This window comes from Hypomesus nipponensis, chromosome 14, assembly GCF_054491055.1.
Source record: "Hypomesus nipponensis isolate SF chromosome 14, ASM5449105v1, whole genome shotgun sequence".
Lineage (NCBI taxonomy): Eukaryota > Metazoa > Chordata > Actinopteri > Osmeriformes > Osmeridae > Hypomesus > Hypomesus nipponensis.
In genome coordinates this window covers 18,576,625-18,592,512 of record NC_140374.1, presented here as the reverse complement: position 1 = coordinate 18,592,512, position 15,888 = coordinate 18,576,625, and the positions used below count along the sequence as shown (strand labels likewise).

The window sequence follows — 15,888 nt, the reverse complement described above, 5'->3', positions numbered from 1 at the left end:
ATTCGTTAGAAATTTCACATAAAAAAGCACCAATTCCGCTATCAGACACGGCCAATGAGTATTGTAGCCGATCGCACATCGTTTCCTTACAGCTTTGTACTGCATGAAAAAATTCATGTACAATACCCCGCTGTCCAGAAATAATCGAGAGAGTGATAACACTTTTTTACAAGAGAAAAATTCATTTTCGTTTCATAATAATCACCAGGAATTCATCGTTTTTATTCAAAAGAATCTTGAAGCACTTTTGAAATATAATGCAACAAACAATGTAAAGATGGATATCAAAATTAAGAATGCAAAGCCAATGAGGACGATCCTGAACCTTAAAGTAATTTTAGTTTCTAGTAGAACTTCTTTAAAACATCAGCAAAAAATTGTATAATGTGTTGTGAGTTACAAGCCATAAAGATAGACAGACCAATATGCAGCTATATTTTTTGTACCTACAGGAATGTCCCTGTAATTTTGAATATTGTTCATCACACTTATTTTAACAATGTAGTGTTAATTACACAAATACGTGTAAAATTGAACGCATGGAAAATTTACATTTACTGAATCTTCCAAAACAGAACATTCTGTACATTCATAAATAGTCACACATTCTAACCTTGTAGCAATGGTTAGACATGAATTCAGTGCCACACCACCTTTGTTATACAAGAGACTCTGCACATCCAAATAAACAATGGAACATTTGACAGAACAAACTGGAAATAACCCTCAAACAGCACTTTCTTAAGCACTGGGCTGTAAGTGCACTTATCTCAACAAATCCAGACAGATCTATGCATAGAAAAAACACTATAGTATATAATCTGCCCATGATCCAAAAACCAACAGGAGCCTTGTTAAGCACAATAAGCCCAGACCCTCAAGGATCATGTCCCATTTCAGTTACTGGCAGCTGGCTCCACCTCCTTCCCAGCATCCTTGGTTCCTGCCTCCTTTTTGCTGTCCCCCTTTGTGGTGCGGTTGAGGGTTCCGTTCACAAAGCTTTCAGAGCTCTGGAAGTGCTTCCTGGAGCCCACCAGGGAAGGGTTGTTGACCAGGGTGTAGAGGAGCAGCCAATGTCCTCGTGCTCGCTTTGCAGTAGACACCTTGTTCTGTTTCTTCTCCTGCTTAACCAACTGTATTCCTGTGCACAGTTAGAGATGCATTACATGTGGGCACAGCAGGTTAACCAGTCGTTCTCATTTAGGAGCTTGAAGTGAACAGCTTAGAGGGAGGTCATTTAGGACCTACAAGACACCACAGAGAGTAATTATGCAAAACAATCGTCATTTTAATCCTCAGTTAGAACATATTGAGTTTACCATTAACACACTTTTTGTGGCCCAAAGGGCTTATGCAATTACAGGAGGCTGTCTGTGGAATCCAGTGCTTTCGCAAACCCTCTCTGTAATGCAATAGATGATTACCAGCGATGCATTATTTTCTTTGCTAGGTGAAATCCTCTACCTACCAATCTTCCCCAACAAACACACACACTCTACAAAAGGGGGAGGGAGTCAGGTAGCTGAACGGTGAGGGAATCGGGCTAGTAATCTGAAGTAATCTAGTAATCTGAAGGTTGCCAGATCGATTCCCAGCTGAGCCAAATGACGTTGTGACAAATGTCCCTGTACTTACTGTAAGCCGCTCTGGATAAGAGCGTCTGCTAAATGACTAAATGTAAATGTACAAAACATGTTACAGTACGTTAGACAAGCCATGTGTTTTTGCTTGTACTTCTTGGGGGCAGCATCCATCTGTATCACTATTATAAAACCAAACAGAACGTGAGCACAAAATATGGACAACTGATTAGTTTACAGAAGGTCTGATTAAGGGTAGCACCAGAAGCTTGGTTTAAATACACAGACACATACTTCATAGATTCAGATTGAATTAGACCTGCCATGATTACAGTGCGTGCAAGATCCAATGATTGTGTGATTTACGTGCTCACTTCTGCAGCTAAATTTAAGCAATCAAAACACATGCTGGATCTTTCCCATCATGTAAAGTAATAGCTATCCATCAGTTTAAGCATTGAGTAGGTTGTGTGGTTCCATGCAGGAACACAGGTACAGACCTTCCTCTGCATCTCGTGCCTTCGGTCCAGCACTGCCCTCCTGCCCTGCACACTGCAGCAGCAGCCCACAGAATGCCTTCATAACAGGGTGCGATTGGCTCACCTCAATCTTCAGATAATGAGCATAACAGCGGTAGGCTGCAGAGAATCACAGGGGAAAAAAGTATCTGGACTGACTGGAGTGGGAAGCAATGAGCACAACGATCGCACGAGGATTGCCTCCACCGTCAAAGCACATAATGGCCACATCACAAGTTTTACCCATCTGCTTTCCTTACAACGGTAGTCTGATATCAGTGGCCATTTATGTGAGTGGTGTGCAATCCCACCTCTGTTGTATAAAATAAGGATATCATATGAGTCATATACTGCTTCCATCACAGCTGGATGAAAAACCAATTTTAGGTCTCTGAAAAGGATCTCTATGTATGCATTTATTCAGGGAAAATTGCTTCACTTAATTCTGATCCATGCTGTAAAAGCATCCCAAGGGGCAGAAACATGGAAAATTGTAATTGTGAAAATGATTTGGCTAAGAGCAATATGACAATGACATAAAATGATATTATGATATAATTATGTGCCTGTACTGAGGCCACAGAGCACAGTCATCTGTGGAAGCAATCTGTTTTATTTTATTTTTTATTTCACCTTTATTTAGCCAAGTAGGCTAGATTGAGAACAAGTTCTCATTTGCAACTGAGACCTGGCCAAGATACCTGGGGATATATCACTAGGAAGGATACACACAAACATTACAGTGCGAGGGGGTCAGACTCACCAGGGTCAAAAGCCTCCACGTTGCGGTTGAGCAGGCTGATGTCCATGCGCCCCAGGTGCACGATGTTGAAGAGGGCAGTGATCGCCAGGCGCCACAGGCCCAGCAGCACCCCAATCAGAACATTGACTGGGAACAGCAGGTAGGTCATCAGGAACAGGCTGCCCCTAAAGCAGAAGATCAATCTCAGCATTTTTTCTTCTGTTACAATAACCGAAATGGACAACCATGCTATGCACCATACCTGTTGTTCAGGTCTCGCGTTCCTGCAGACTTTTTGATGAAGAAAAACCTGGCAGCTACATGTTGAACCGCAACAGCCAAGATCAACATCAACAAGAAGGGCCTGTTGTATGACATGAGTCCACAGTTACATTCTGACACCAGTTTATTAAACAACCATCCAAGTACCAAAGAGACATCTCTTCACGAGAACATTTCCGAAACGTGCATGTATAACCAGAGCAACAGATGTAATCTCAGTTACAGACAGTAGAAGTATGAAGAGATGAGAGGGGTGAGAGAGTGGGAATGCTTACCACATGTTTCCCACGACTTGGAGGAGCATGAGATTTTGTCCATGAAAGACGGGAATGAGGATGAGAAACACAGCAATCAGAATGCAGAGGAAGAACACCATGGTTTGGATGAGCATGCCTGGACAAGGGAAGACAGCCTTAACAAAAACAACCTCCTTCACCTACAGGGCAGCATGCAGTAAGCTGACATAGGCACGGCTGTTTGAACTCAATTCTTGCAAGCAGCCTTTGCATGCATGAGGCCTGGTTGTGGTGGTGTGTTACCCAAGCAAAGGTGTGCAGCTTGGAAACTGGTGAATCCCATCCAGCAGACCAAGGCAGGGCGTGATGGCCGGATGCTTCTCTGGCAGTTATAAACATTGTAGATATCTCCCCTGTACAGCCCCTTCAAGTTTGACCTAATGATTGTCCCCAAAAATGTAGAGAAAGGATCATCATGGAGGGGAGACCAGTGGAGGTCTATGTTATAAATCATATCCAGACACACAATACACTGCAGTATTCTCTTAGGACGTGTAGCATCATTATAAAGGAATGCAATTTAGATACATGATTTGGGAACCTCATTACTTTAAAAACCTTAGTATCCGTTATAATAATGCAATTTTCATTTCTTATCATAAAATAGTTTCCATTAGTGCAAACGGTTTTCTGTGAGTGAAATTGCACCTACACACCTAAAATAGGGCACCGTGTGAATAATTAGAAGTTGAGATATAAAAAATTTGCAGGCACTCAGACCAGCACAGCATGCAGTAGACGGATGTGTAACAGGTTTGTGGAGCAGTGGTAAAAGACAAGCATGAGGAGGTGAGAAGGGAGAAGAGGAGGGTGGTGTGCTGTTCCCAAGCTCACCGATGCAGGACCATGGACCTCATGAGCATGGCTAGGTTCACTAAGCAGGACAGGGTCATCGCTGACAGATAGCACACTGTCAAAACACATGTCATATGACAAAGGAGTCACTATGGCAGGGTCACAGACATGAGACACTCAGCATTTTCAAACATTGCTGATAAGGAGACAAACCACTGCAAAAACATGAATCGGTTCAGCAGTCCAAATCAGCGTGTACATTATCCCATTTTCCCCTGTAGCTCGCTTTGGTGCTGATTAACAAATGTGATATAGTGTCAGCATGACAAGAACGCAACATATTAACAGCATGCACTTCAGTGCATCACAAATAGCCATTTTGTCGAGAACGTTCAAGAAAACCTATTACCAGTCTAGTACGTCAAGAAGGGATGTTTACCAGCATTTGCTTACCTTCTACACACCACATGTAAAAGACCACAATCCTGACCACTTCATCACGGTCCTCTGACAATACTATGTTGAAGCCAGCCAGCAGGAAGGCAATTTTGTCATCGACCCCTCTGCGGACGATCTGGAGAGTTGGCACGACGCTAGTCACCAGTATCAGTGCCATCTGCGAACAAGTAGGTTCATTCAATGTGGGGGAAAAGGACCACTATCATACCTGAAAACTGTAGACATGTACAGTAGCTGTGGGTTTTTCATTACGTCAAGCGAGAATAAACATCCATCCTTGAACGACCACATTTAAATAGTTAATTTATTTTTTAGATACGAATGCTGAAAACACATTGTGTAAACTCATTTGATTATTACCTGGTATATAGCAATAAAGCACACCACAGCAGATATTGCCAGCTTCAGAGGAAAACGGAAAACTGGAGAAACAGGTGACAAATACAGTTAAGAGAGACAAGCAAATCAAGGACACGAACAGAGACAAAACAAATATTTACTGCCATCATTACCCTCCTCTGGTGTGTAAATGTAGGCCTTCACAGTATCAGTCATCCGCTCAATCCGAGATGGCTTCTCGGTGCCGGATGTGCTGAGAGAATCAGATTTACAGAGAGTATCTTAAATGTTGGGTTCAACCATAATTAAATTTTCTGCTCATTGCCCCATGCATACAGTGTATTCTCTCGTTCTCTTACTATGACAGTCATATGAGATGATGCCTTCCTCTCTGGAGGAAATACCCCATTTCCTGGCTACCTGTCAATACAACAGGGAACCGTTTCCACTGGCTAAAGAGCTCCTATTCATTATCAGGCCTGATATCAGATAGAACTAGTTTCCACTTTCCATTTTGTCAGTTGGGGATACTGGTAATTTGCACAGTATAATTTCCCATTCATTTCTTGGATGTTTATCTGTATAGAAACACAGGGAAGCTTCCTGACCAGTAACCCCCTGTTGCCAGTGATGTCATGGCTCACTACACACTGAAGGGACATCCTCTGCCTAGTTTATCAGATCAAGCTGAGGTTGATGTACCAAGCGACAACCATTCTAACCTGTCCTTTGATGCCTTCTTCTTTTTCAGGATTTTCTTGACATAGTCTTTGTAGTAGCTGCTGTTAAGATCCTATGGGGAAAGACAATTTCACTAGGTTAGGAACACTGTGACAACATTCTCGTTTGTCATTTAATACGTCAGGCTATTAGTCATCACGTGTCATGCAAGGAGGGATGGGGTGACCAATGGGTGATATCCCCACTCAGTTTCATCACATAACCTTACAGAGATTATCGTCAAAACAACACAGCATTGTACCTTGTTGAGAAAACAAGGCAAACAAGGCAACCTTTTCATAACCTGAACGGGAACATAACATAAACCAATTACATAAAAGCTGCTTACAATGATTAGACCTCTGGTATGCCCATGTGGAGTTGACATATTTCCCTCTGCCTAGATTGAGTTAGCACAGTAAGCTCCTTGATTAGCAGCTATGGCCACTCATGATGGTTTCCCACGTGCACACACAGAGAAAACGTGTAACTAAGAAGCAACGTTTATCTTTGTAAAAGTTTAATTTCATGAAAACTTATACATGAACAGAAAACAGGCCATTCAGTTGACCATATACATTTGAGCAATAGTGACTAAGACCTAGAATCACAAAACTGTATAAGTACCCTACATATACACACAAGCGCACACATGCAGTCACAGTGTGTGTATATAGAGACACTTCTTGATCACACACACTTATTGTACACCCAAGAGGAATTTCTCTCAGCTCCCACACTCACCTCAGTGGCATTGTTTTTCTCTGTGCCCTTTAAGCCCTTGAACAAGAGAAGCGGATACTGGAAACTGAGGAATGCCAAGCAAGCAATTTGGGGCAGGCTGGTGAAGAGGGAGTAGTACTTGTATATCTGCAATTAAAAACAGAAATAGGTCAATGTTCCCTCCTTCAAGTACCCATCTCTTTCTTTACATTCTAAAAATACAAATGGGAAAAAGGCAATCTTGTTGAACCCATCAATGTATTGGTCACAGTACTACTTGATTCAGAGGCTAAAAGAGCTCAGGCAACACTGATCAGTCTGTTTTCCCAGAGGCTTTTGTATCCTGCCAGCACACTGGTGAAACAAATTCACTGGCCAAGGCTTTTCTTGAAAATGCATGAACATTGCACAATGTGAGGCCTAGATGTTCCTTTCCAACAGTAACTGACATTCAAGTAATTAACTGTGACAAAGCCTCTTGATAAAGATTGACCACAAGCCAGAACAAATGTATACAATTCATTGCATTAAACCTGAAATAATAGCCAGGATTAAGCTGCAAAATCCTGAATCAGACTAAGTTCCCGGTGACAGTATAGACATTGGCATGACTCCCCTTTGTCTAATGATATCAATAGGTACCCAAAGAGCTGACAAACGCCTTGCAACTGAGCCAGGCTTGTCAAAGAAGATAAAGCAGCACAATGTTTCACTGTCTTATCTGCAAATCTGGAGAGAAAAAAAAAAGTGCTTCCAACTAATAATAAGATACTGTAAATTGACCGGTTCTCAGTGGGCCCTATTACAGATCAATGAATCATAAAAGGTTCATAGCATGATGATCTGTACTGATCTCTGACACCTTCTTACCTCTGGTGTCTTGGGGCAGTCGACTTTCTGCCAGACCAGAACACCAAAATGTGTCCAGGAAAGAAGGCTTCCAAGCACATAGCCAACTTGATTATGTAAAGTCCCACATGCTAAGAGAGGATAGTACAGAGCGGGGTAATAGAACAGGGACAGGATCATCCAGTTCTCTGCAAAATAAAACACACAGGAGTGTTGAGTGAGGAGGAGTAGCATTATACCAGGATCGTCCAATACTAAACGAGCGGCTCTGCGAAACTAAACTCAATGATAATGTCTTGCAAACCTATACATGCAGTACATGCACTGCATGCATTGCCTACAGTTAATGTGCTGTACATTAGTTTGAATCAGTTTGGGTTTGTATACTTAATCAGTGAAGTATGAATGCCTAACCATGTTACACAAGTTGATTTTAGAAAAGTTTCATCGAGCAGGGCCTTACTCGAAATGAATTGAGACACATGCAAACAAGGTAATCCACTTATGCAGCTCAAGTATTGTTTGAAGGGTTTAGCTGGCATTAAAAGTGAAGGTGTACAGTCTAGTTTCTAATATTAAAACTGTCTAGTGTCTAGTTCTCTTTTTTCAGTCGAGTCTAGATTTTGGACACATGCCTGCTTCTTCAAAGGGGGCCGGTGAATCAGGTTAATTTGATATCTTACAGAGAAGAGACTCACAAAATGAGTAATATAACCCATAAAATGGGTGGCTTGAGTCTCAACAACATGAAAACAGTACAATGGACAATGAGAATAAAGATCTATGAACATATTTTGTTAAAGAATATCAATGTCAGTCAAGAAATAAATGCATTTAATAATGTTATAATTAAATTTTGGTGTATGATGGGCCAAAATTACTTCTGTTTCTGGTCTACAACTTACGTTTATTTCCTGCATCTTTAGTGAACGGAAGAGGGTTTGGCGCTATCACTAGTCCAAATAGTTTGCAGAAAAGCACACCAAACACAGCCACAGCCAGGCCCTTGTGTTGGGTATGGTCCAGGAAGTTGACGGGGCTGTTGGTTCAAACAGAAGATATTTAGAACCAACCTGTTACCAGCTGCTTCTTCTTTGATAGATGATGTCATGAAGAACGGCATTAACGGTCGATATTTGACAGTAGACCACAGTAGAAATGTCAAAAAAAGGTGATCAAAGGATGCAACTGTACCTGAGTAAGCCAGGGAGTCCTTTTTGACCATCTCCCAACTTCATACGTCTGGCTAAGACTGCTAGGATCAGCATGACAACAAGCTAGAGCAGGGGAGGACATTCCAGTTAGCCCCATGTGCCTTCTACTGACCCCTGCGCTACGTGACCAGTGGGCCCCATGCAGCTGTACACCCCCCAGGGTTCTATCCTCATCCTCGTTTCGACCAAATAAGAGAGAGGGGGGGGACCTCGACACAAATGGCAAGACCCCAATCTTTCCAAGTGGCACCCACCATCTCTGATCTGAATGAGTGTCCATCAGTCAGGATCACGACTGCTACAACAGTTTACTGACCTGTCATGACCTTTGACACATTTAGGAAACAAAAGACTTAATAAAACACTAATGCCACAACATGGGGCATTACGGACTAATTATAGAGAATACATTTTTCAGACATGAAAGGAGAGGCTAAAGAGAATGCTTCCAAGAGGTGCTTGCAGCAGCTTGGAGATTGCTGCAAACATGGAGAGTGACACATGTGGCCTTACGCCTGACATAACCAAGCTAATATACATTATACGACAGGTAAGGACAATGAGGCCAATTATTATTGAGGATTTTTTATAAACTTTAGCTAGTAAAGCCTAAAACAGGAATCTTTGTTCAGAATGATCAAGTATGCACTGGATTAATATGCAATTGAGGAACCCATCACTTATTTACAATACAAGTAACTGCAGTGATGCCTGAATCTCACTGTTCATAATCTCTTTTTATAGAAAAAGCATCTAGAAAAAGACATGGCACGACAACGGTTGTCATGCAAGTTGTTGAATCAGTGGGCGAGCACCTGTAAGTGTGGGTGATGGTAATGATTGAACAGTTTAACGTGAAAAGCATTCTGATTGGCACATGAGGGAGAACTCACAGATATTGCAGCGATGCATATGTGGTAGAGCCTGTCATCAGCTGTTGGGTCACATGGTGGGATTACCCTGAAAAAAGTTACAAAACACACTAATCGTAAGTTGTTGGAATCTGATGGTGTTACTCAAGACACCGTGAGTCAATGAGCACACCCCACACTCCCCCTAAACTACTCACACATGATTTGTGGCCACAGGACCATTTGTGAGAGGAAACTTGGCTACTAGAATCGCAAAGCACTGATTTACATTTCAACGGATTGGCGTCAACGTGGCACCAGAAAACAACTAATGACCAGCTTCATGTGCCAGTCCACATGAGTGTGAATGCTCATGGGACAGACATGATCAAGCTTTGTTGTACTGGCAGGGGAGCCCGCAGGTATTTGTCAGGACAAAGGAAGCTTATCAAACTAGGATGGGTTAATTTGACAACAGTTCACATGCCAAAGTGTATCACCTTGCCTCTTTAGTAGGGCACTCATTGGTTGCACCAGTGACATTAAAGAGACCAAGGTCATCAAACTAAAGTTAAACAAACTTCTTTTGCACAAAATTATAAAATGTCAGTGTGTGTTAGACTTTAACTGAGTCGTACACCTCAGAAGTCCACACAGCACACCCATATAATAAGCATATCTCTCTACAGCAGACCATATTATCTTACATACCGTACAGTATTAACAAGAGCTTTGATGAAGAATATCATTTTACTGATCAACGTTTGATGTCACCTTTTTGTATAATAACTGAGAAGTAGCCTTTTAACCTCACAATGTTTAACCTCAGTCAGTTTATTAGAGTATTTTATCGACACACGTCCACCCACAAGTACCGGACAACAAACTTTAGGAATTCCAAACTTTTGACATGAGGGGAATATATTTGTACTCACTCAACTGGCACTGTGGTAGGCACTGCATTCTCCGAGTACCAGTCTGGGTAATCATAGTAGTCCTTAACAGTGTCCTCACTCATTGTTCTATGTCTATCCAAGTGCTAGTTGTGTTTGGAGATCCCCCAACTCTGGTACAGCTGAGATACCCTGAGCAGAAGAGGAACAAAAAGTTTCTTAAATGCTTTGGTTGCTGCTGCTGCTCTGGTGTCCTTTTCCCCTGGTTTCGGTCTCCTCTTTCTCCTGCTCAGTCTGGATTCAGGTGCCCTTGTCCCTCTGTGGAGTGGAGAGAGATGTGACAGGTCCTGGCTGCAGAGTGCCACCCCCCTCACTTCGGGCCCTTTTTCAGATGAGGATTACCACGCAGGGTGACTGGGGAGAGAGCGAGAGTGAGACTGAAAGGAGGGAAAGAAATGTGGAAGACAAGGCAGCCAATCTCCTCAACCACCTGCAGATTACTGGGATTAGATCTACTTCCAGGGCTGTGCCAGTGGACCTTTGGCTGGTAGGGAGAGACAAGAGAGAGGTGCTCCGTACTTATACATGTAAAATTCAAGCTGCCACTGTGTGGGCCGCTGATGACTGACCTATCCACAATGTTCCACTGGTGATAACAGGGGAGATTTCCATTGAGTTTTTTCCCATTAGTCACAGTGATGATTCCTGTGTGAGGTCACTGAAGAAGTCACCTTTGGAAAACCAAGACAACCAGGAATCCCATACACATTTCACACATGCATTGCACCCTGCCACACCTGTCCTTCTCTGTGCAACCCTTAACCTACCTCTTGATAAAAATCAAGGATTCTTTTGATGACACCAGTACTTTGTCTTCAGCAGATAAGACAATTAAGATAAGTCAGGCGTATATATACTGTAGTCTGCACAATTATAGAAAATTGTGTATTTGCTACTGAACTATTGTCTTTGTTCGAGTACATCGACCGTCCAAAGACAGCTTGCAATTTGATTAGATACCATCAGTTCAATACTTTACTGAAGGCAATTTGGATGCAAAATCCTTGTTAAAACAAAGATGTGGGCAAAATAAGAGTCATCCAGGGTCTTTTAACAAATACTGTATGACATTTAAATAAATAACTTGTATTAAAAAAATTACTAGTCAGTATTTGACCAAACTCTCAGCAGAGTACAAAGAGAATAAGAAACTGAAAATTCTCATAGCCCCCCCCCCCCCCCAACCTTAAAAAAGACGTAACCATGTGAGTGCAACGAAGACAGGGTTGAGGTCAAGGGTCAGACCTAAAACCCCAACTCCAAAACAAGAGCAAGCGCTATGCAGAAGTTTATGCTCTGACTTAAACTCTGATACTCAATAGGCACTACTCTAAGTGTAAAACGTTGACCAGTGCCAGAAAGATCTCCTGTGGAAGTTTAGCTTTTGTAACATGTAGAGACTAGCTCTCACCTCCTGCCTGTGAGCTCAGACTGAGGAGGTTTTGCAACCCTGCTACAGCGTCAAGGTTCACTCATTATGCTGGGATTACAGTCCTAGACTGTAAAAAAAAAGAAACAAAAATCCACTCCCAACACTCCTGAGAAAGCACAGTCTGGAGGCTAAAGCTCCCAAATCAAATTCACTCCTTAAGACAGAAAAAATTGCCCTTGCAAATAAAGGGGTCGCTGAACAAAGAATGCTTTGAAGGGTTATAATTACATCTGCGAGATGGCATTGTGATTGTGCCAGACAGTTTGCTTGTATCAGGTTTGACCATGGTTGTTGCTTGATGGGCTCACATAAGTCCTTTGATAAGTGGTACAAGAAGAGTGATTCCATCCAAAATAACTGTAATTGGATTAATACTACAGCAGTTTACTAATCCATTTTTAGGAAAACAAATACTTACATTATCACTCAAGAGTCTACTTATCTAAAAAGCATACCATATTTCACAAAAACTAGTGAACCATTTGACACACTTAACAAGCTTAAATGGCCTTTTACTAAAATACTTACAACATAACTTGATTGTCATACAGCTAACTGGCTTCAAAGCCAAATGGACACAACTAAATAGGATCCAGTCTCTTGTCTAAGGCGATTGTAATTACGTTCCAAGGCTTCATGCGCATGTCTGATTAAAGATACCCAAACAGTGAGTCCAATGTGGAGAAGATTGATGCTTCTCATAATGACTTCATATCCACCATCATCCCTCAAGGCCCCTGGGGTACACTTATAGACCTCCATAAAAAAACTGTCGTCATGGTTAACTAGGTGTCCAATTGACGGAGCAGAGTGTTTAGGGGGAAAGGAGACATCTATAGACAAGTAACTGTGATAGTTATCTTCAATATAACAATAATCCCTACTGTAAGTGAATGAGAAACTTAATTGTTAAACAAAACAAATGGTGGTAGGCCAACATGCAGGATAGTTTAAAAGTATGACAAACATACACATCCAGTTAGTTCAATAGACCATTGTTAAATGGATCGAATTCACTGATACAAATAAACTCAAATGCGATTTAAGTACCCAGTAAAGAATGTATAATACATTACATTACAATTCTAGAACTGTAATCACAAGCTGCATCACGGGCACGGCACTATGTATAATTTCAGTTATTAATATTTGTGGCATCTTAATCACCGAATGCATCACGGGCACTGTGCACTAGTGAATATAGCAACAGGAACAATGCTCGTATGACTTTATAAAAGATGCATGTCTTAAAGAATGTATTTACCCAATACATAACTTTTAAAATCATTTTTTGAAAATATCCTTTTAAATAGTGTCCTGTAGTGGGTTTTAGGAAAATAAATTAATACATTTAGATTCAAAATATTAAAGATTTTTTTATGGGGGGGGGGCTAATTAACATTTTGGGGGGGGCTCCAGCCCCCCCAAAATAGGGCTAGTTACGCCCATGTCTGTACTATATCCAACTGCTGCATTAAAGGTGATATTATCGGACCTCTGCGACTCCAGACTACTCTTTCCAGATTTGTGTCATTGAATACCTTAATTACATATTGGATTAGACAAAGATTTTAAATCCTTTACCAGCTAATTTACTTTAGGCCTTGACATTCGTATACACAGTCAGGCTTAAAGTAAAGGCCAACAAACTCCTCATTGAAGTGAAAGATCATTCTTGATTACGTTTTATGGGGACACATGACACATATCCATGTCTTTGAAGTTTTCAGTTTGATCTTTCCTGCTGCAACAATAGGGCTTTCAGGAGACTTCACGGTTTCAGTTTACCCTGGACACCGACAGGTAAAAGCGAAATAAAGCCCCGCCTCAAAACAATGTGGATGTTGGTATTAGCTAGCTAGAAATACAAATGTGATGCCACAGATGTTTGATTGAATATTTTATGTCAAAATGACACAATGCTTGAACTCACCTGCAGCAAATGCCATCGGATAGGATCACCTATATTATTGAAGTCAATTCGCGACGAAGAAACAAACACAGATTCTGTCATTATTCTTACTCGAATGTAAGAATTTAACCAAGGTATCACTGATCCAATTAAGATGTCTTATGACATCGACCAAACAGCACTAAATAGGCGTGGATCAGTAGTGTCAGAATCACTTGCTAAAAGGTAAAGAAACACATCGTTGGTAAGTTAAACTTGAGAAAAGTTTGACTCTTTAAATCACATTGTTCAACTGTATTCATTGAACTGTGCAACGACAAAATGACGTTCCGATAAACATCATTTACCGTTTGTTGATTACAGTCCGCGCTGAGTCCTTCTAATCCATTGAGTTTGAAACATAACAAATCACCTTGCACTAAAACCGAGAGTAGATTTTGGCATGCATGACAACCCCCCCTATAATAAGTTGTCAAGAATATATGTAACAACAAATTCTCTCAAGATATTAAATATTATCTTCACGGAAGACTATTCTAATCTCTTAGGACTTTGAACTATCTCTATCTTGCTGTGACCACAATTTAAGTGCTGGTCTAAGCATTATGGGAAAATAAGTGGAAGAGAATTTAGGCATGAACGATAGGCCTATTGAGTGTATGCATGTTCAATTAAAGTATTCACTTTATGAATGCCAAAGGCAATTCAAAGTCAATATGTAATTTCACTAAACCATAGCAATCAAAAGTAATCAGTTGTATTTGTTGCCTACTGAGTGATCATTTAAATTTTGATATTCTGTCAACAATAATGATTCTTTACTACTATGTGAATCTAGGTAAGCTGTACACCTAGATCCAGAATTGTAGAATTGCTATGTGCTTTCCCTTAAAAATCCAACCATTGTTTTATTTGCTCATGCATTCAGTGGGCAGCCATATCCCATGTTGTGTTTACATTGGGATTGGCAATCCGTAGCTGCAGCAACATACAGTAACAAACTTAATGGACACACAAACTGCACCTCAACAGTAGGAAGTGCTGCATATAGTAAAGTCACATCTGTTGTGAATAGTGTGGTTCTCATAGGAACGTGTTCCTTACTATCCTGATGCAGAGGAATCGTTTGAAGGTTGAGGAGAAGGAGTTGGACTTCATTTTTGAGGTTGCAAATGTTCAGTTCAATCAGCTTGGAAAGTACATTCTGGTATTAACCGTAGAGAATCCCTTGAAGAATGAATCTGGAACAGGATTGAAGCTGAGGATCAATGATGGAGATGTCCTTCAGTCAAGCTCTGGTCACACGGATGCTATTTTACAGACCAACCTGGATGAGTTTTGCACCTGCATGTGCAATACATTTGTCTTCACTTTGCCCAAAGGTAGTCTTATTTGAAAATATGTTACTCTTTATCCTAGAACTGTTTTGGACGTTTGGAAAAAATACTGAGTATGCCATGTTTTTTACATTCACAGGCTATTGTAAAAATGATAAAAACCATGATGTGCGTCTCAAGGTGGAAGCTCTACGTATGACAGACTCAGACGAAAAGGATGGCATTAAATCTGGAGAAGGTTTCTTTGCTATCTACCCACGCACCAATGCTCCACGCATTAACCTTTATGCCGATCAGGAAGAGGAGTTGTATCAGTATAGTGGCGTCATGGCCTTGCTGCGAGTGCGTGATGATCATCTATCCATGCACTGCGGTCGACTGGTCTACTCTGTGGCCTTCCATGAGGCCAGGCCCTTTCTCCTGGAAGGAGGCCGTTCCTCTCGGATGTCTTCCCTGCTTGAAGGTGACCCACATGAGGGAGTGCCAACACTTGGAACCTCCACACTCCAAGTTCCTGCACTGACTTTGGGATCGCCACAGCATCAGAGCACTGTAGTCTTCAGGAGCCAGGATCTTACTACAGAAGAAGACTTGAACATTAACCTTGTGCCATCTCCACCAACTAGTCCTCCAACTTTCCAGGTGGAGCACGTAAGGAATATTGATAATGACTGGATTCATAAAACACGATTGGTTTGTATTATTCTATATCGAATAATTAGTACTTAATCAATCCTGTTAACTGTCATATCCTTAGAACTCCCCAAAACCTGAACCAGAAACCAAGATGGACATCTCCAGCGATAGCCTTCCTTCCACGCCAAGGAGTGGAGCAGCTTCATGTCCGGAGCCATCCAGCCAGACACCTAAACCTGGTGACCATGTG

At 41.4% G+C, this 15,888-nt stretch overlaps 1 protein-coding gene across 2 annotated transcripts; it reads right to left on the bottom strand.

The window, feature by feature from the left end:
- Positions 1-211: 211 nt before the first annotated feature.
- On the bottom strand, positions 212-14,204 carry stra6 (signaling receptor and transporter of retinol STRA6). Of its 2 annotated transcripts, XM_084672123.1 has the most exons (19): positions 14,013-14,204; positions 13,687-13,715; positions 10,304-10,453; positions 9,411-9,477; positions 8,498-8,580; positions 8,209-8,342; positions 7,325-7,491; positions 6,476-6,601; positions 5,734-5,804; positions 5,185-5,264; positions 5,033-5,094; positions 4,667-4,829; positions 4,253-4,328; positions 3,662-3,795; positions 3,398-3,515; positions 3,103-3,204; positions 2,862-3,025; positions 2,081-2,218; positions 212-1,141 (listed from the first exon to the last, which is right to left on the bottom strand). In XM_084672123.1, the coding sequence occupies exons 3-19, from the start codon at positions 10,384-10,386 to the stop codon at positions 897-899; spliced, it is 2,013 nt and encodes a 670-aa protein (XP_084528249.1). In that variant the 5' UTR covers positions 10,387-10,453; positions 13,687-13,715; positions 14,013-14,204; the 3' UTR covers positions 212-896. The 2 variants fall into 2 exon arrangements, with proteins under 2 accessions (XP_084528249.1, XP_084528250.1); XM_084672124.1 differs by lacking the exon at positions 13,687-13,715.
- Between the last annotated feature and the right edge of the window lie 1,684 nt (positions 14,205-15,888).

Coding starts and splice junctions, on each gene's coding strand:
- stra6 (XM_084672123.1), bottom strand. CDS start 10,386: ATGAGTGAGGACACTGTTAAGGACTACTATGATTACCCAGACTGGTAC. Junction 8,343..8,497: donor GGACTCCCTGGCTTACTCAG/GTACAGTTGCAT, acceptor TTGAACCAACAG/CCCCGTCAACTTCCTGGACC. Junction 5,265..5,733: donor AAGAAGGCATCAAAGGACAG/GTTAGAATGGTT, acceptor TGATTCTCTCAG/CACATCCGGCACCGAGAAGC.